Raw genomic sequence first — 20,737 nt, forward strand, 5'->3', positions numbered from 1 at the left:
CTGGTTTAGCAGTGCCTGTAAAATCAGAGAAGGGCTCAGGACACAGATTTTCCAGGAAAGGGGCGGGGGTGTGCTTGTGTGTTGTGGCACGTGTTCAGTTTGGTGGGAAAGGGTTCTCTCCACAGAATCTGTATTAAACCTCCCAGGGAACTTTCTGGCAGAATATATTTCTTATTGGTTCCTGTTTCCTGTCTTTGCTGACTTTAGGTTGTTATCTATTTTGAATGCTGAGCTCTACATGTTAATGTCTCTTTCATGGGATTCTGCTCAGGGAATATTTGCTTTTTAAAGAAATGAATCTTCTTCACTGCTTCATAACTTACCCTCTCTGTAGTTGGGTGAGTATAAGCTCAGGGGAACTGGTGGGAAGATGAGCACTGAGATGAGTAAAGAGCAGAGAGAAACAGGCAGCCCTGTCCTTCCCCGCCAAATCCTGGTCAGGAAGGGAGGTGCTGTGGCCCGAGTTCTTGTTTCTGGTTAATTATGCACTCCTAGGGGAACTGCCTTCTCAGGGGTATCCCTTCCTGGTCTCAGGGTAGATAGCCCCTTGAGGGTAGGTCAAGGAAGACGCTGCAATACAGGAGAGTTCTGGGACCAGGAGCTGCTTGTTCTAGAGACAGAAGGAAAAGAATTCAGCCACTTGAGATCAGCATCTGCAGTGCAGGCTCCTGCTTTTGTGTCTCAGTTAAGCTCTACAGAGCAGCATTATAAAATCCCATGTGCTGAAACGAGGAATTTTTTAAATTTTTATTTAATGAATGCATTTTTACATAGATACAGCTTTAGGAATATAGTAGTTCTTTCCCCCATACTCTCATCCCACCTCCCATTCCCTCCCCCATCTCCTTCTTCATTATGGTTCATTTTTATTATGACTTTATATATAGAGGAGTAACTCTATGCTAATCATAGACTTCAACTATTTGTCCCGATGCCCACACACAACATATAGAGCACAGTTTGGGGAGAGAATTTGCAGCCAATTCTCATATTACAATTCAATAGGGACAGAGTTCCTACATGGGGACCAAGTGCACAGTGACTACTGTTATTGCTTTAACAATTAACACTCTTTTTTTATGACATCAGTGAACATCCAAGGCTCTTGCTATGGGCTGCCAGGGTGGAAGGAGGAATTTAACAAACTCCCAGAGACCAGTTTTGTTCTTTGTCTCTGGTCCCCTATGCTCTCTCTTAATACCAAACAAAAACATAAACTTTGTAGTCAAAGATTGTTTCTTAATTCTGTGATTTCTCTTCCTGGCTTATAAGAGGCAATTACCTAATCCTTATTCTTACAGGATGAAGAAATAACTTTTCTTTCCAAAGAGACTGGTTTTCTAAGGGTGTTTCGGATTTGTAATTGATAGCTTGCTCTCTGGTAACCTTAACTATTGGCACTTTCAGCTTGTAGTCCCCCAACCAGGACTAGAACCCCGGGTGCTGGAGCCACAGGCTGAGGATTAGCTAAATGAGCCTGAGCCGCGGCGTCGCCCTTTCCTTTTTTCTTCTTCTTCTTCTTTTTTTTTTTTTTCAATAATGACTTCTTAATCAATACATTTCCGTGAGGAAAGTGCGTGGACGCACATGCGCACACACACACGCTGGAGTTCAGGGCACCACAGCCTGACAGCAACAGCAGCTCAGCGAGAGGCCAGGGCAGAGGGGACACAAAGAGCTCCCCCAGGGCAGCGCTGGTTTCTCCTCCGGACTCTGCTGCTCCCTCAGGATCCGGGCCAGAGAGACCCCGGGAAGAGTGGTCCACGGGCAAGGGAGGAAGGGTCGGGATCCCCAGAGAGAACGGAAGCCGGAGCTCGAGGTGGCAGAGCGATCATTAAATCCTCAGAGGGGAAACCCCACAGGCCACAGCGCCACGCACCCGCTCCTCCGTTAGCTCCCACACAGCTGGGAAGGGCAGGGACACGGACACGCGGGACAACCCCGCACCAGACCTTGGGCTCCCACAGGCCACGCCCACCGCCGCGCGGCCCGGCGCTTTCCCGCCCTCCGCAAGCCCCGCCCACCCGCCCGTTGCCCTCAGCCCCTCACACAGCCCAGGCCACTGCGCCCCGAGGGCGCCATCGATGACCCCCAGCCCGGCCTGCAGGCCGCCGAGGGCCCTGGGGGCTGCCGCCCCCCTGGGGAATCCGGATGCGGACCCCGCTTCAGAAAACAGAGTTGTGGACAATGGAGGACCCCGCGCCAGGGCTCCGGAACAGGACAGCGGTGCGGGGTCACTTGAGGGCCGCCTTCCGGAATTGGAGTCAGAGGAGAAGACAGGGAACCGCGGACGCGGGGCGGGGCGAACCCCGCGCCGAGGGACAGGGTTCCAGGAGGACGGGCGCCGGCCCCAGGCTCAGGACGCCGCTCCTCGGGAGGAGGATGCGGGAGCCGCGCCCACAGCTCCCGGAGGGCGGGAAGGGCCGGGCCCCTGGAGGAGGCCGCGGGGCTGCGGAGCCCGGGCGGCAGGGGGCGCTCTCCGGGACCACAGCCTCTTGTTTGTAACTCCAGGCCTTTCATTCTTACTGTTGTGTTTATTCATTGGAGAGAATTACAGAGAGGGGAGAGGCAGAGAGAAAGGTCTTCCATGCTCTGGTTCGCTCTCCAGATGGCCACTACAAGGGGTCTCCCAGGCAGGAGCAGGCTCCAAGCCCTCGGGCCATCTTGCATGGCTTCCCCAGCCCATTAGGAGAGAGCCAGAACGGAAGAGGGGCAGCCAGGACAGGAACCAGCGCCCATGGGGGAAGCCAGCCCTGCAGGCAGAGGCTTAGCCCACCAGGACACAGCACAGGCCCAGGACACAGCACAGGCCCGGACCACGGCGTTTCTGGTGCTGTGCAGAGAAACTGACTTGAAAGTTACCAGACTCCAGGAGCTAGAATCCTGCTGTGTTTCTCTTAGAGAGAGGAGGCCTTGCCTCCTGCGTGCAGGTTTGTAGTTTATAACTTTGTTGCCGGCAGAAGTCTCTGAGAGTTAAAGTGCAGTTAAGGAAGTGAGGTTAAGGTGGCTGCAGGTCATCCCGCTCTGTCCTGGGCTTAGAGGCCCGGCAGCTGGCACAGTCACACTAAGGAGAGGTGCGCAGGAGCTGCGTCGTGGGGGGGGGGGGAGGTAGGGGGGACAGTGCATGCACAGAAGGGCAGGGTCCAGCAGCCAGGTGGCACAGCAAGTTAGAGCCCCAGTCTGCAGAGCCAGCCTCCATGGGGGCTGCTCCACTGGCTACGCAGCTCTCTGCTGTGGCCTTGGAATGCAGTAGAAGATAGTCCTAGTCCTTGGGCCCCTGCACCCACGTGGGAGACCTGGGAGAAGCTCCCAGCTCCTGGCAAATCCAACAGGACTTCCTGGGATAGATTTCAAAGCCCAGGACTAATCCTCTGTGACATGGGGCCTTGCCTCTGGGTCTCAGCCTGCATACTTCCATCTTCATTTGAGCCAGTAATCGTCCTTTCTTCTCACACTCCTCTGATGTTTGTCCTCTTCCTGGTGTCAGCAGCCTTCCCTTGGTTGTTTTGTGCATCTGCCTTACCTGAGTCAGCCTGCCAATGCCCCATGCTTGGCTCTGACCACTTTACGAGGGGCTGTTCTCACAATCTCAGGCACCTCTGGAAAATCTTTATTGACCTGATTTCCATTGGTCATTGTGGTTTTTAATTTTTTGTCTTTGAAACTAGCAGCATTGCTTAGCAGAAAAGCTGGGTCCACAGAGGTCCAGAATGAATCCCTACTCTCCCTGGCTCCAGGAGACAAAAAGAAGAACATGGTCTCCATACTGAAATGACCTCCACGAGGTCTGACACTCTCCAGCACTGCAGCAGAGGAGAAAGCCTGAGGGAGAATTCTGGAGGAAGGACCCACACAGGACAGGCAGGGCTGTGTTAAATACTCGTTCACCTTGTGGGTTCTCTGCTCCCATTCTATCACCCAGTGATTGAAAACAGACAGAGAATAAATAATGGACAATAGAAATGTGGGAAAAGCTGTGTCCAAGGAATGACCCTCATACTTTTGTTTGTTTTTAGCAGCAGAAATAGCAGTGCTTTATCCAAAGTCCACAAACCCAACAATGCATTCTTGGAAGACAAGAGCCATGCTTGGCACAGGGAAGCTGGAGGTCAAAGTTCATGGGCTGGCCCTCCTTCCATCAGGTGCTGTGGTGCTGAGACAACCTCTTAGTCTCTATGGAGCTCAGGTTCCTCATCAGTGAGGTAAAGTGTGTATTGTTCCTCTCTGAGGTCCTGCTGCTTAGGTTCCTTTGAGTCCCTGGGGAACCACACGTGCCCTGGGAACTGAGGCTGAGAGCTGACCTAGTCCCTCCTCTGTGTCTCCTCCCAGATCCGGAGCTGAGTCCACATCCTGAGAACCCAGAACTGAAGGTGCAGATGAAGGAAGACGAGCAGCTCTCTGGGATGCAAGAATGACCCAGAGAATGACAAGGTAATGTTAGGGTGAAACCAAGTGTGGGTGAGATGAAGGATACATTGTGTCAGAAACCTCAGGGGATACTCAGAAAGGCCTACTCCACTGTCCAGCCCCTGAAGGAGCCACCTTCCATGAGCACTGAGGTCAGGAGAGAAACTGACTCCACAGTGAACCTGTGCACCTGGCCAGGGAGATCCCTGGATGGAATCAGAGCAGGTTTATGCTGAACACAAGCTTTCCATGCAAACTAGAGATCCTGGTAACTTCAGTGTCGCCACCAAAAAAAAAAAAAAAAAAAAGAGAGAGAGAGAGAGAGAGAGAAACCACACACTTCCTGCCCTCTTCAGCTAGGTACATTTTTCCACCCATGCTCAATTCTGCCAGGCAACACACTGCACAGTCCTAAAATGGCAGTGGTGCAGTCCCATGGCCCCGAAGTAAGGATCCCCATGATCCCCACATGGGGCCAAGACCTATGTACATTGTTCACAAGGCTTTTGCTTTCTCTGTGCTATAGTGTGAAAGCACTCACAGAACTCAGTAGCCAAAATAATTAATCATTCATCTGAGAAATTGGCAAAGGACCTGAGTAGACATTACTCCATGAAAGGAATACGCATTGCTACCAGGTTTATGACAAGTTGCCCATTATCAGTACTCATCAGGGAAACACCATTCCAAACCACAGAGGGATATCCCCTCAGAACCATAGGGTCAACTGCTGTCAAAAAGACGAGAGAATAAATGTGGGCAAGGGTGTACCAAAAAGGAAACCCTTTTACATTATGTGTGAGACTGTTGAGTGGTATGGCCATTATAGAAAACACTATTGTAATATTTTTGAAACATTAAACTAGAACTGTCAAATGACCCATTCATCCTCCTTATGGGTATATGTGCAAGGAAAGAAGAAACAAAAATCCGGATCAGCATCTAGTAGAGATACCTGCAATCCCTAGTTGATGCCTTATTCACAGAGGCCAAGATGCAAACTGCCTACATGTCCATCAACAGATGGTTGGTTAAGAAATCTTGCTGGCTATATATATGGCTTGAAAAGTGTATTTTAATAAAAGGATACTACAGATTTTCCATGACACTTTGGAATCACTTGAAGATTTTGTATCACTCATGCATTTCTGTGTATAGATATTTATATACATATAATGTGTAACAATACATTATACATGATAGATGTATGATTAGACTTAAATATGTATTTATATTTATATGATGGAATGCTGTTCAACTCAAAGATAAAGGAACTCCTGTCATTTGTGAGAAACTGGATGAACTTGGAGGACATTATGGTGAGTGAAATAAACCAGATATAGAAATATTAATACTGCATGAAGTCTGTTATGTGTGGTGTCTGAAAGAAAAAAAGAAAAATTGTTGAATATGTCGATACAGAATGAAAGAGAGATCATCAAGGTGGAGGAGTCTGGTGGGAAGAATAGAGAGATGTTGACCCAAGAGTACAAAGTAGTAGTTATAGAGAAGAACTAAATCTAGGGTTCTGAAGTTAAGCATGAGAATCTGAGTTATTCGTGGAGCCTTCTATTCTCCATTAGAATGAGAAAGTTTGAGAACTTTCTAAGAGTAGATTTCATGGGTTCTTACCATGTGCAGGCACATAAAGGTTAACTGTGAGATGATGAATATTTTATTTACTGGTCTAGAGGAATCATTACACTATGGATATGTACATTACAATATCATTTTGAATATTTTAATAATTATTTTAAAAGATTTATTATTCTATTTGAAAAGCAGAGCTACAGACAGAGGAACACACACACACTGAGAGGGAGAGACCTTGCATCTTCTGTCACTCCCCAAGTGCCTACAACAGCCAGGGCTGAGCCAGACAAAGCCAGGAGCCCAAAATGCCATCTGGGTATCTCACAGGAGCTCAAGGGCCAAGGACATAAGCCATGTTCCACTGCTTTTCCTGGCACATCAACAGGGAGCTGGGTCAGCTCAAACTAGAGCCACTGGGACTCCACCAGCACTCATAGAGGAGACAGTGTCTCAAGTGGTGGCTTAACCCACTAAGCCACAGTGGAGACTCCTACATTTATTTAGACATCAGAATTTAAAATTTCAAAAAAAAAATCCCAGTTTTGATCATCCACTCAAATGGAAACCTTAACATCTGCAGCTTTTGGGGCCGGCATTTCGTTCAGCAGTTAAGCGGCTTTTGCAATGCTCACATCCTATAGTTGAGTGGTGGGCTTTGAGTCACCAAAGGGTTTCCTGTCCAGATTTCTGCTAATGTGCACCCTAGGAGGCAGCATGTGATGGATCAAGTATTAGATCTCTTAGTTCTAAGGGTACAAGTTCAAGAACTTGCCATAGGACACCAAAATCCCTTAAGCTGCCTGATAAAAAGAGCAGCTTCAGTGTTATAAAGTAAATGGACAGGATTAAGTGGTAAAGTGAACATATAGATGGATCAAGTGTTAAAGTGATCATATAAATAGGACAAAGTGTTTGGAAAAAATAATAGAATTCAAAAGGAGTGGAGGCTCTAGCATGAAAAGCAGACTCATAGAATGAGTAGCACTGTGAACTCAAAATATCCCCATAAGTCATTCCAGTCTGGCTGGAAAGCCCATGGGAGCATTTCAGGCATGGAAATCTAAGACCCTTTGGCAAAAAACGCCCTACATATAGGACACTTGTGGGTGAGACTGAAGTGGAAAGAAGTGGCCATTATGAAGGATGCACATTCCCTGAAGGGAGGAGAGAGCTGCCTCTTTGCTCATGGCCTTGTCGAGCTAGGTGGATCCAGAAGGCTTCTGTAGCTGAGGCAGCTCATGTCAAGCACCCTGGGTGAGCACTGAGGTCAGACATAAGAGTGTGATTTGTTAAAGACACAGTGAGAGCCACTGTGCACTGCCCTCTGTCCTCAAAGCTGCATCAAGGGACCTAATAGTAGAACTGTTCTCCAGAATCACTTCCTTTTAGTGCATTAAATGGAGGATATTCTTATGTCTCATAGGTTATAGTTCTGTCTAAGAGCTCACAGCAGATGTATCATCCGTGGGTTCTTCTTTGAAGACAAGTGAGTTTCTAAAAGGAAAGAAGGGGGAAGAAGGAAGGGAATAGCAGAAGGGGGCAAAAAGTGAAATCACCTTTGAGAAGCAGTAACCTTGGACAGCTCTTTGCTAGGCTGCTGAGTAACAGTTCCCTGAGTTTTCTTGTTCCATTCTGTCTTTTTTTCTTTCTCAGACTAAACAGGAGAGTTGGAGGAGGAAGAGGGGGAGAATAGGTGGGAGGGCAGGTAGGTGGGAAGAAGAACTATGTTCTTAACATTGCATTTATGCCATAGATACAACATTAAATAAAGAAGTTAATTTAAAAAACTACTTCAAATATGTAACACCCATATTCCTCAAAATAAGTTTGCCATCATTATAAAATTAGTTGCAATAATTATATATAAATTTATTATAAAAAAGCATTAGGTTCTTCACACACATTGGCAGAATAAATTGGAGTTCTGGACACCAAGTGTCACCCTGGCCAAGCCTGACTGTTGCATGCATTTGGGGACTGAAATAGTGATGGAACACATAGCCTTGGTTGTGTTTCTCTGTCTGTATGTCTCTCCACATCTCAAATAAGTATACTTAAACAAAAAACATTTTCATTTTCATAAAATGTTTCATCTTATAAGTTACTTGTTTTATTCAAAGGGCAAAAAGACAGAGAAAAGAGCTCTCCTAGTGACTGGTGTGAACCTAGGAGGCCTGAGGTAACCTGGGCCTGGCCAGGCTGAAACTAGGACTGGGTCCTTCAGGATCTCCCACATAGACTGCAGTGACACAAGTATTGGAGCCGTCACTGCTGCCTCACCGTGTGTGCACTACCAGGAAGCTGGAGGGGAGAGCAAAGCAAGGACTCAGTCCCAGGCACTCTGATCCAGGTGTGGGCACCCCAGGTGGCATCTTAACTGCTGTGCCAAATGCTTGTGCCAATTTCAACCTCTTAGAAGAAGAAATAGTACAAAGTCTTTCAACTTGAATTAGATTACATTTTTTAGGGATTATACCCAAACTACATGTAATAAAAGAACAAATTCATAAATGTCCCAATATGTTCAAATTTCCTGTTCAAAGTCATTGATAAGAAGATGAATAGACAGGCCAACATAGGGAGAAAACATTTTGAAATTACATACCTGATAGAACAATTCTTTTCAGAGAACTAAAAGAGCTCTCAAAATTTCATTCAGAAAAATGAAATGACCCATTTATCATGGAAACTTAAAACTCAACATTTCAAACAGGTAGAAAAGTCTTGTGATCTCTTAAACAGCAGGTGGGGTGACTTCCTAACAGCCCTGAGAAAGGAAGGCTTGTTGGGACACATTTTCTGTCTTGGTATTTTCATACACATACATGACTATACAAGCGATACATGCTTAGGTGATTTGGGGACACGGTCTGTGGTGTCAGCGCAGGATCTATAACTATGAGACTGGCAGATGGGTAGGCTGTCCCCACCAGTGGGGGTCTTGTGCCTCAACCTAGCTTAGGCCCCTGGAAGGCAGAGTTCCAAAGATTCCGTGACACTCTCCACCTTCTAATTCTGCGATGGCAACGGCAGACCGTTAGCTGCCACACAACAGCCAGTCCTAGCAGAGACTGAGCTACAGGCAGTGCCTTCAATCTAGGCTTTGGCAGTTTTATCCTTGTTTGTCCAGAGAAGAACTTCCCAGTGTTGTCGGGCTGTGGATCAGGTGTTTCACATCAGTAAGTGAAGCTGGACAGTTATTGTCACCCCTCAAGCCTACCTGAAACTCTTGGATGTCATTTGTTTGACCCTCACCTGTGTTTGGGTTTCCTCTCCCCAGTCCCTGTTGTCCTGCCGTGACACACCATCAGCATGGCAGGATCCCACAGCCCTGCATCAGATCCCGTGGCAGAACTGAACGACCTCGAATGCCAGCAATTGCGATCCCAGCTGGCAAAGAGCCAACAGGAATACTGGGAGCTCCAGGAGAAGTTTCTCATAGCTGAGGCTACAAACTTTGCCCTGGCCAGGGAGCTGAAAAAATACAGTAAGTTCTCTCGGGTCATTTCACCACAGTGATGATTGTCCTGTATCTTCTCCTGAGAAACTAAATGGCCTCACTACTTGATTTTTGTCTTCTTTTTGCCAAACTTAATTTCCTCCTGACCACACTCCCAAGCTGACACACAGGGTTTTGCAAGTTTTCCAAGTTAGTGGTGAGGTGTAGAGTGACAGGAGTGCTGAATCTGTCATGGATTCCTGATGAGGCATAGAGCTGCCTGTTGTCCTCAGGCTCAGGCTCCACCATATTGAGTGCATGTTTATGATCATCCTGTCTGTGTCAGCTCCTGCAGCCTTATACCATCACTGTGGGCCCCATTTCTGGGGCTAACGCATTTCACTCAATTCAAGCTTCCGTTGAGTTCCCATTGGCAAAGCACTGTCCTAGGTCCAGAAGTGGACATGTGTTCAGGGTGAGCAGGATGGGCTTCCAGAGAGACAGAGAGTCTCCTGTGCACTGGAACTCTGGTATCCATGGGAACACCCTCACGACACAGCCTCCTCACTGGGAGAAAGTCCTGCTCCTGGAGCACAAGTTCTTCTTCCAGAAGAGGAAGACGGTGCCTGAGACCTGGGAGTGGGAGCACAGGGTGTAGGGGGGGAATCAGGGCCACTCGCCTGGGTGCTCCCCATTGCCCACCTTCTCTGTAACTTCAATTTCTCTCCCACTCATAGGTGCTATCATAATTCCTGCCTCTGTAGATTGTCACAACAAAATGTGCTCCTTCTTTCCTATACAACTCCAAGGATGGTTCCTTGCTCAAGATCAGCAGAATCCATGAGGCCCTTATTGTACTGTTTCTAATTTAGCAGGAACTATACTTTTTATTGGGCATATTGCCTCAGGGCCTTACTTTGTTATACATTGTATTCTACACAGTTCCATGAAAGATGGTCCCTTAAGTCTGAAATAACAAACATTTGAAATATTTCCCAATGCAAGGAAACAGTCCTACACCCTTATCAAGCTCCCAAACATACAAAAGGTGATGACTTCGTGCCTCAGCTTCACGTTTGACCTGAGAGGCTGCAAGACTTGCTGAGTCCAGTGGCTCATAATTCAGTCTGAGCTCAGGGGCTGGGAATTCTGATTCTGTAAACACCGGTGGAATCACCTTGTCAAGTCAACTTCAGTATCTTTGAAGTCCTTTTTTCTCATTTTATTGGGAAATAGCAGGGTCAGTGCTGCCTGCAGTGCTGGCATCCCATATGGATACTAGTTCAATTCCGGCTGGTCCACTACCAATCCAGCTCTCTGCTATGGCCTAAAAAGCAGTAGAAGATAATCCATGAGCTTAGGCCCCTGCATCCACATGGGAGACCTAGAAACAGCTCTTGGCTCCTGGCTTCAGATTGGCACAGCTCCAACCTTGCAGCCATTTGGGGAGTAAACCAGGTGATAGAGTCTCTCTCTCTCTCTCTAACTCTCTCTCTCTCTCTCTCTCTCTCTCTGCCTATGTCTCTCTGTAACTTGCCTTTCAAGTAAATAAATAAATCTTTTAAAATAGGAAATTTCAGATGCTATGTAGTGAGGTGACGAAATACAGATGTGAAACTCTGAATCTGGAGCCTGGCCCTGGAGTTCGTTTGGGCTTCAGCAGGCACTGACTACAAAAGCACCTCCCTGAGTTCTGCATGTCTGTCGTTCCCCAGATTGTGAGAAGTTTAAAAACATCATTGAGTCCATACTGACCAAGAAGCTCCACTTGGAGGAGCCGCTGGCAGAGAAGCCCACGGTCCCAGAGCTGCTCAGGTAAGGGTCTCTGTGTGGGGCAGGCAGGTGGGGAGGTGTGTGGGTGTCTCCAGTGGGGCAGCTCAGAAGGGAGAACTGAGGCATCTCAGGCATGGAAAGCCAAGGCACTGTGCAAAACAATGTTCTCCATGTAGGATCACTGTGGGACCCCAGACAAAGAAGTGGCCATCAAAGGGGGATGTACTTTTCTCTAAGGGAGGAGAGAACTTCCACTTTGCTGATGGCCTTGTCTAAATACAGACAGAGTTTTCAAAATGCTTCCATAGCCTAGTCAGCTCATGTCATGAGCCTTGTGTGGTCCCTGACAACATACAGAGGAGTGCTAATTGTTAAATTAACAGCAGGAGTCACTGTGCACTGACTCCCCATGCAGGACCTCTGTCCTCAATGAGTTGTATTAAAAGAGAGTTACAGTGAAACATTTCTCAAACAGTTTTTATTCTTGTGTGGGTGTGTGTGCACGCGCGCGCATTTTTGAAATTGTTACTTAATATAGAGTTGGTCTTCTGTGTACAAAGTTCATTGAAAATGCATCTTAATGGAGAATGAGACTGAGAAGTAGAGAGGGAAGAGGAGCTGGGCTGTGAGTGTGGGTGGTACCCTGGGTATGGGGAGAATAACTATATTCCTAAAGTTGTCTTATGAAATGTATATTCCTTAAAATAAATGAATGAATAAATTTTTAGAAAGAAATGGTAAAAATTAATGTTACAATGAAAGTAAAAGTGAATAGGTACTTTGAAAAAGTTCTCCCTTCAGGAGAAATTAAAATGAAAATACATTTTTCCTCCTCAATTACTGTTGATTTCCCAAATAAAATGGTATGAATAGATAATAATAAAACAAAGACATCATGGAGTCCATGTTGACCAAGAAGCTACACGTGGAGGCCCCTGCCAAAGCAGCCCAGGTCTGCTGAGCTGCTCAGGTAAGGCTCTCCGTGTAGGGCAGGCAGGTGGGGATGTGTTTCACTAGTGGGCAGCCCAAATCAAAAACTGAGCCAGCCTGTGCCAAACAAGGGCAGAGAGTTACAGCAAAGCCCCGTGTCTCAGATGTTATGAAACAAGGAGGGAGCAGAGGAATCTGAATTCAGAGCTAAAAGTGTGGAGAGTCTGTAAGTAAGGTGTCCAGGTGGATGGGCTCCCATGGGGCCCTCCTGTTTACTCTCTCTTCTGCAACAGGAAATCCCCATGGCTGTGTTTCTGAGAATCCAGTCACCAGTTAGCTTTGGTCCTCTGTAGGTGGTGCTATGCCTGTTCTCTCTTCCTCCCGTGTTCTCATGGTTCCCTTAGTGTGGAGGTGCTTTTCTGTGGGCACTCACCTCGAGATGGAGCTGCATTGGGTCTTCTCAGGGGAGGTGGAGGGGATGCTGGGCTCCTCTGTTTGGTCATCTTATAATCAATCCTCATTTACCCTTAGTCACCATCACCTCCTGATATAGAAGACTGATGCTTAGCTGGGCCCTGCCAGACCTTCATTCTTGTTTCTTGCCATGTAACCCCTGTGTGCAGCATGACTCCCAGTCACTGCACTGTACACTGTGTCTCTTCCTATATGGAAATGCCTGTGGCTGGAAGGAGGAACTGAATTAGCCCCTTTATGAAGGTGAGGAAGGAAGAATCCTTGCACTGTTGATAGAAAACAACCTGAATGGAATCTCAGGAATTGTGACAAGATCTTTCTCTAAAAGTGGGAGCAAGGCCTTGTGTTGCCCTTTGCTTTTCTTGGCACAGGTATTTCTCCAAACCTGAGTGGTGATGCTGGTGGAGGGCTCTATAAGGCATTGTTATGAAAATCTGTGAGAACACACAGAACCTAACACTCATCCCTTCCCGTCTAGAACTTTCTCCACTCTTGCACCTTAGGCATTGCCGTGGCATCCTTGAAGATCAGGACCAAGAACTTTCCCAGTTACGTCCAAAGGTCCAAAGGGGGAGAAATCTAGCCCACATCCTGCAGCAGTACCTGAAGGACGTGGTCACCGTGCATGACCCTGAGACCTGTACAGGGCAGGGCTTCCGACGACTACTCACTGAGGCTGTCCGGCTGTCAGCGTGCCTTGAGGACCTGCTTGGAGCAGGTAAGCTGGGCACAGGCTGTCATGTGAGAAGCCTCAGGGGTTCAGATGCATTCATCCCTCTGCCATGGGCATTTGCCTCAGCTCTTCTTGGTACTGAACATGTGTGCCATGACAAGGTCAGCTCTGCTTGGGAAAAACAGATAGGGGCAGAGAAGTCTTTCAAGTTTGCAGTATCCCAAAGCTCTCCTCCCTTCCTGATTGTGGTTGGCCTTTGGGGCAAGAGGCAGGGTCCATTCCCATATCAAGACCAGAAAGACCTTGTGAAGTGAGGCCACTGTTAGGCTGAACACAGTCACTGAGCTAAGTTGAATGGAAGCCTCCAGCTCTGTGCTCAGTGTGGTTTTCAAATGGTAGACAGGTGATTGCTTTCTCCACCAGGATTTCTCTCTCCTCAGCCACTAAATGGACCAAAAAATCTGGGGCAGAGCAGATGTAACCGTCAAAGGTGGAAGCTGTTGCTTGCATGTTTCCCAGTAGGACAAAGGCCCTCCTCTCCCTGGGAGTGCCAGACCAGGCACTAGAGTTAGTAGAACTTAAGTGAGGAAAGAAGTTGAGAAGGGAACTCATAACACAGAGAGAATTTCCTCTAATGATACAGCAGAGAAAACGTGGAGGGCCTGTGAGGGAGGGATGGAAGTCGGGTTCTTTGCTTCTTCATGACAGATGGAGGTTCTCTGTGAGACCCATGCGAACATAGAACCCATGCCTTGGACTCCCACTAGTGGCAGGATGAGGGATAACAGGCAGAAGTCCCAGGGAAGCTTGAGAAGCTTCCAGTGATATGGGAGCAAAGGATGTGGGCCTAGTTTCAGGCAGAATCTGCCATGGTTCTGATCTCCAAGTGCAGAGACACAAAGCCTGATGGACCACAAGAGAATGGCAAGGTGTTCCTTTAAACACAGAACATTTGAAGTTTTTGTCCACTATTGGCCCATATTTGATATTCATATGCACACAGAGGCCACCTTGATTGTAGTGGGGGGGTGATAATATCTGATTGGACATTTCTAAATTTGTTTACAGAAAATATTGAAGAGGAGGAAACACCAGCACAAGGACCTGTTGCTGACAGGTAATAGTGAATGATTAGGAGCTGGCAACAAATGGGTGAAGGATGCACAGGGTCTCCTAAAGAACAGAAAAGGGGCCAAGACAGTCATGGAGTTGAGATGCACCCATAAACACAACTTCAGATTGTGTTGAGTCCTTTCTTGACAACTAGGAAATCCCTCTGTTCAAGTAGTTGTTAAAGTAGTTGTCTAGTTGCTGATAGGATCCATCATGAACTCACAGCCTTAGGTGTTGCCTGCACACAAAGGGAACCCCTGTTCTCTGCTTTCCAGAAAAGTAGAAGAAGATGCACATCAGCTTTTTTTTTTTTTTTTTTTTTTTTTGGACAGGCAGAGTGGACAGTGAGAGAGAGAGACAGAGAGAAAGGTCTTCCTTTGCCATTGGTTCACCCTCCAATGGCTGCCATGGCCGGCGCACAGTGCTGATCCAAAGGCAGCAGTCAGGTGCTTATCCTGGTCTCCCATGGGGTGCAGGGCCCAAGCACTTGGGCCGTCCTCCACTGCACTCCCTGGCCACAGCAGAGATCTGGCCTGGAATAGGGGCAACCGGGACAGAAAATCAGCATCCCGACCGGGACTAGAACTCGGTGTGCCGGGGCTGCAAGGTGGAGGATTAGCATAGTGAGCCGCAGCGCCGGCTGTGCATCTGCTTTCTACAGAGAGCTGAAGTTCTCATCAGAGAAAACTAGCAAAGAGGCAATGTGCAAAGGGAGCAGTTAGGAAGAATCCAGCCAGGTTCAACTGCAGAAAAGCACCTCTACAGAACCATGTTTGCTGTCCTGTGACTTGGTTAAGAGAAGGCCCAGAAGGTAGCACATCTCTAGAATCTGCCAAGCCCCTAGGACCTTGATCACATGGCTGCAGGACACTGCAACAACCCAACCTGAGCACAGGGTGTCAGCCCGCGTGGCTGTCAATGTGTGCTTGTGCTGTGACTGTGCCATGCAGCGACAGTGGAGGCTGCTTCCTCATTAGCTGCTGTGTATTGAGTGTGATGAGCAGAGGCCCTCTCCCCCTAGGCAGCCACACGGTGTCCAGAGTGGAGGGAACCGCCTCTATGCTGTCTATGACCGATCCTTTATGCATCCCATCCAAATTAGTCAACTCCCTGGTGTCTCTTCCTTCTTGGTTTAATCTCTGTCATCCTTATCCCACCTGGCTTCTCAGGGAGCTCTTGGAAGTGGATGAAATGGAAACCCCACAAAGTTCACAGCAGGAAACATCTATCACTGGTGCTGTTGACCACCTGCCGAGTGACTCCTGCCTGCCTGAGGGCACTGTGCAAATGTCTCATGATGCTGAGGACACCCACGGTGTGCTAGGTGTAGACGGGGAACACGCTTGTTCACACAAGAAAGAAGAACCTGTCACCGTTCTCCCAGGTAGCCTCTCCATTCTTTGTACACAATGATTCTCAGGTTGAGGGTTGCTTTTGAGCACAGGCCCTGCAGACACAAGTTGGTTTCAATCAGGGTCCAGGTTGTGGCACTGAACATAGACATCAGGAGAGTCAAGGAGCTTCCCTCCCCTCAGATGCTGTTTGTCTCACTGCATCCTAGCCTATGGGAACATACAGAGGCCCTGTGTAGGAAGTGCCTTTCAGACACTCTAACTTAGAAATAATGCCTGCTGTCACCTGCAGTGATATCATTCTGTTCTACTACTGCATCCCTGGAGTTCTAGCCCCGTGCAGGCTTTTGGTAACACTTCCCATGTGTGGGCCAAGTTGTGATCCTAGTTTCCCTACTTCCATCCCTAGTCTCTGTCTCCTTTAAGACAGCTTATCTTAGCTATGCAATCATCTCAAAACCAGGACATAAAGTCTTTTATACTGTACATCCTGTACAGTTCAAAAAACATAGCTGAATCTAGGAACATCCCTACAAAATCAACGTTCAATGTTTCTCTATAACTGCATATTTATCTATGCAAGGTGTTATGGAGTTCATTCAGCCTTCTATAGAAACTCCTCTACCCTTATTCACCATGATCAGTCTGATAGGATGAGTCAGTACTATAGCAACACTCATAGATTTTGGAAACATAAACCCTAAAGGGCCTGGAGAGAGAGCTCTTGAACTGCTTTTATTGTTCCCATAGACAAGAGGGAGATTACTCATGAGCAACTCTTAGAATAGCCAAGATTCTGTGTGGCATCAAACAGGTTTCAATTCCAGGCCATACAGACTCCATGCATAGCTCTCTCCCAGTGTTCTACCTCCTCTCCACAGTCAGCAACCTGGGTCCTTTAATGAGAGCAGCCTGACAACTGCAGTTTGCCTCCTAGAAAGTTCTTGGGCTGTGAGCTTAGAATCCCTGAGGACCATTGCAGGCTGTTTCTAAGGGTTCTGGACAGAGGTTATTGAGATGCTGATCCAACTGTGAACAGGGAGATTTGACCCCTTGCCCAGGATGGCTCACCAAGCCCATCTCCTGATGTCAACTTAGTCCTCCTGGAGGATTTCTGTCACAGTCTCCTGTTCTCACACGAGAACAATCTGTCCCCTTGGTAGTAGTGGCCATTGGATACCCATATCTGACCCAAAAGCTGCTTAACCTGGTCAATCTTTCTGAATTTGTTTGCAGAAAATCAATATCATGAAGTGGAGGTACCAGAGCAAGTTGTCACACACTTCCAGGTAACTCGGAGGCAGAGCAGACAGTGTAGCATGGACTACTAGGGAATTGAAATGCTGGAGAAACTGGTGACTACAGCCATTTTGAACATTCAGCCAATGATGAAATGGCTCTGTTCATAATGTTCCCTTTTGTATTGTTTCCCTCTATATTCCCCCTTTGAACATCCCTCACATATTTTTACCTGTAGTCTGATGACAAAGTCACTTCTGTACCTGTGATGCGTGTCTTCAGTGTCTCTGCCCTCCCATCTCAGCAGGAAGCTCCCAGAGGAGCAAGAGCGGGAAGACCCAGACGACCGGCTGGATGAGTGCTACCTCTCTCCCTCGATATTTCCGGTCATTTCTGAGCTTGACCATTCCACGTGGAGCAGCTGGTGCTCCCTGGAGCATCAGGACATGCTTTCTTCTCCAGATGCAAACGGTGAGTCCCCCACTGTGAGGTGATACAACCCCCTCTGCTTGCCAAGGAGCCCGCACTATCCTTGCACTCATCACTCCCACCTGACTGAGAGGGCTCCTGGACATGGGATGGTCTGAGACATTCTCAGCATCTGTTCTTTTTCAACCAGTCTGTTGCACAGGTGTGGTTGGCCCATCCAGCCTTGCTGTCTTCCCATTCCTTGTGTGGCTTTGTCACTCAGATTCCAGTGCTCAGGCATTGCCAGAAGAATGTCACAGATGCACACCAACCTAAGCAGCACATCTCATGCTTGTCTCTGCCATCCGTTCCTAATGAAGCAGACCCCTCTGCCCCCTGCAGTGTTGATCACAGGAGTCATTCCCCGTCCCTGTCATGTGACATTGTTTCCTGTCAGAGCCAGCAGCATGCTCATCTCCATTGCAGTCAAGATACTCCCCCTGTTTCATTGAACCCAACCACGTTGTCTGTCCCTTCAAAGTTGGCATCATTTCACCTACCACACGTACAGAATGTTCTGCCATTCCTTTAGTAGTGTGTCCCCAGGCTGCAAGTCTGAGACCTGTGCTGAGAGATTCCATGAGTAGCCCAGTTTTCTCTTGTGCTGCACACATTCACTCTGATACCCAGAACTGAAAATTCACCTGTTCCACCTTTTATCTTATCCTCAATGCACAAAATATGGTAAACCACAAACTACCAAGATAGCTTGTTTGAGAACCATGGGCACTGCACTTCCTCTCATGGAAAGGAATCACACTAGGAACCAAGCATCTCCAGAGATTATTATTTCAGATTTGATTTTATCTTATGAAAGGCAGAATTAGAGAGAGAAACAGGGAGGAAGAGAGAGAGAGGCAACTCTTGCATACTCTGGTCTGCTCCCCACATGGCCACAATGGCACTGACTGGACCAGGCCCAGGGAGGGACTAGGAGTTTCCCCCAGGTGTCCTGTGTGGGTGCAGGGCCCAAGTACTGGACCATCTTCTACTGCATTCCCAGGTGCATTAGGGATCTGGATCAGAAGTAGAACAGCCAGTACTTGAACCGGCATTCACATGGGATCCTGGGGTTAAAGGCAGCAGCTTTACCTGCTTGCCGCAGCACCCACACTTGGGAAAATTTGTTTCATTTCTGTAGGGAATCAGGTCAGCGATTATTGGTGCGATGACTGGAGGAATAGGGAGGTTTACCTCATGTGTCAAGAAAAATGAACAAGCTAGTTCCCTCAGAAATGACCTCAACCCTCTAGACAATTCCTATCTGAGGAGTCGGCAGTGACACTGAGGATACTGGTGTGCTGTGCGAGTGCTGGACAGCGCATTGTACAGGCTTTGAGGGGATCATCCTAGATGACTGTGCCTATTTGAATTCATTTGCAGTAAAGGAACATGACAATGATGAAGTGCAAGAGGAAACACAAGCCCTGTCACACTCCAGGTGAGTCTTAGGAACCCTGGGCAGCGAGCTTAGTGCTGACATGGGCAGACTCCAGGTCCAGAGAAGAAGAGCAGTGCCACTGTGCATCTCCCATCCATTGAGCCAACCCAGAGGTACCCCATCAGCACTGCTGTCTGCCATCGTTAGGGTACTAGTCTGGGTTTCCACTTCTCCCTACCTTTTCCACGTAGTGACCTGCAGCAGGCTGACTCCATGAAGGAGCCTCTCCAGGGATTCCTTGCCATCATTGCCTCTCACATGCAGTGAAGGGCAGGGTGCTGCTCACAGGTCTCCTCTTCTCATGAGCTTCTCTGCACCCCATTAATCACGTGAAACCACCCGACAGAAACTAGTGCCTCAGCACTGAGAATAAGACTGACAGCTAAAGCTGTGATAGTCTCTAGTATCCCAAAAGGGGAATTCATTGACTCTGCATGTAATTTGCTTAAATCTGTTGAAGCCAGTTTTTGTTTTCCAAATACTCATGGGTACTAGTGGACCAACTGAGAGTCATTTCTCCAGGCTGAGTCCCTAATGACCTCATCACAGAGGAAATTCTCTGTTTCTCTCTGCTTCTGTCTCCATGCCCTTTCAATATCTCTGCTACTCACCTGTCACCTCAAACCTAATACTCTTTCTCCAAGAAGATGAGAGTTCTGTTTGCCTGTTTACTTTCAAATGACTTCAAGCAGTACAAATCAGCATAAAGAAGTCTACAAGAACACACAGATTCAATAACATTTACTATTTGGCTGTAGTTGATTTGTGTGTAAATATTATATATCTACACACACATACTATTCTCAGTGAAGGCGGTGGGGTTTCTGTTGTAACTGGCTTTCTGTTTGCCACGTGCTTCCTATGAGCACTTCATTTTTCCTCACATGAAAGCTGCCCTGTGTTAACATTCAGTTCGTCTCCTCCAGGTGGTTCAGCAAGGAGCCTCCTCAAATGGAAGACATTGCATCCTGTCTGCATCATTAGTAGCCAGTCTTCCCCAGATAGGGACAAGGTTGTGGGTGGCCCATTGCTTGGCCCAGCCACTTCTGGAAGCTTCCTCTTAGGAACAGCTTGGAAAGGGGCTTTCTGTTCCCTTTATGCTTCTCACCCACCTTTCCCTCCCTCCAGTCTCATCAGGGAGATTCCAGAGATTGAAGATCAAGATGTCTCACAAGACTCTCACGGTACGTGTTTGACTCCTGCACTTCTTCTGGAAGCTTCTGACTGCTCCCATACTAGGAGCACCTGGTCCTCACTGGGAAACAGCCTGTCTGCTCTGCTCTTGTTGGAGACAGTGAGTGCTCCATTGTGAACAGGAACACTCCACTGGTCTCCCAGGTGGCCTCTGGAGTCTTGGGTTGCTGCACCTGTGTTGGGTGAGACAGACCACTGTGCACTCAGGCCCTGGGGACTTATCTCAGTCTGGATGTGGCTTTTGTGTGGAGTTTGCTCATAGTCATCAAACGGGGGAATCCCTTGGCTGTCACCAGGCCCACTTTCAAGGTGCAGCTTTTGATATCAAAACAGGGAAGGAGGGGATGGGAAGGCATGATGGCAAAACACCTAGCCACCACCATCTCTCTTGGAGAGGCTTCTTTAACAAGTCACTGTGATGTTCTTAATTTGAACAACAGTTGCAATTGTAAACAGCATCCTCCAAACTTCTCAGGCTTAAAGCTTTGGCAGTTTGTACAATGTTCCAGTTCAGGAGTGTCCCATGGCCTGAAAGTTCCTGGTCTCTCCCCTCGGACATTTTGCACTCAGGGTCCCAGTGAGGCATGCCCATCTCCATTTCTGTCGAAAGTGGTTGCTGTTTCACAGAACAGAGTTCCCTG

The 20,737-nt window shown here is 47.7% G+C and overlaps 1 protein-coding gene across 3 annotated transcripts; it reads left to right on the forward strand.

The window, feature by feature from the left end:
• Window positions 1–3,114: 3,114 nt before the first annotated feature.
• On the forward strand, window positions 3,115–19,917 carry LOC103345539 (putative neuroblastoma breakpoint family member 5). 3 transcript variants are annotated; one of them, XR_011390090.1, is made up of 10 exons: window positions 3,115–4,202; window positions 4,330–4,431; window positions 5,673–5,726; window positions 9,281–9,487; window positions 11,155–11,254; window positions 13,120–13,334; window positions 14,358–14,406; window positions 15,572–15,786; window positions 16,991–17,464; window positions 18,845–19,917. XR_011390090.1 is itself a non-coding variant. In XM_070076851.1 (7 exons), exons 2-7 carry the CDS (start codon window positions 9,313–9,315, stop codon window positions 17,083–17,085), a joined length of 849 nt encoding a protein of 282 aa, XP_069932952.1. In that variant the 5' UTR covers window positions 8,077–9,179; window positions 9,281–9,312; the 3' UTR covers window positions 17,086–19,917. The 3 variants fall into 3 exon arrangements, 1 of the variants encoding a protein (XP_069932952.1); XR_011390089.1 differs by lacking the exons at window positions 3,115–4,202; window positions 4,330–4,431; window positions 5,673–5,726 and adding an exon at window positions 8,077–9,179; XM_070076851.1 differs by lacking the exons at window positions 3,115–4,202; window positions 4,330–4,431; window positions 5,673–5,726 and adding an exon at window positions 8,077–9,179 and having other exon boundaries at window positions 16,991–19,917.
• The last annotated feature ends 820 nt before the right edge of the window (window positions 19,918–20,737 follow it).

Source organism: Oryctolagus cuniculus, chromosome 7 (assembly GCF_964237555.1).
Source record: "Oryctolagus cuniculus chromosome 7, mOryCun1.1, whole genome shotgun sequence".
In the NCBI taxonomy this organism is placed as follows: Eukaryota; Metazoa; Chordata; class Mammalia; order Lagomorpha; family Leporidae; genus Oryctolagus; species Oryctolagus cuniculus.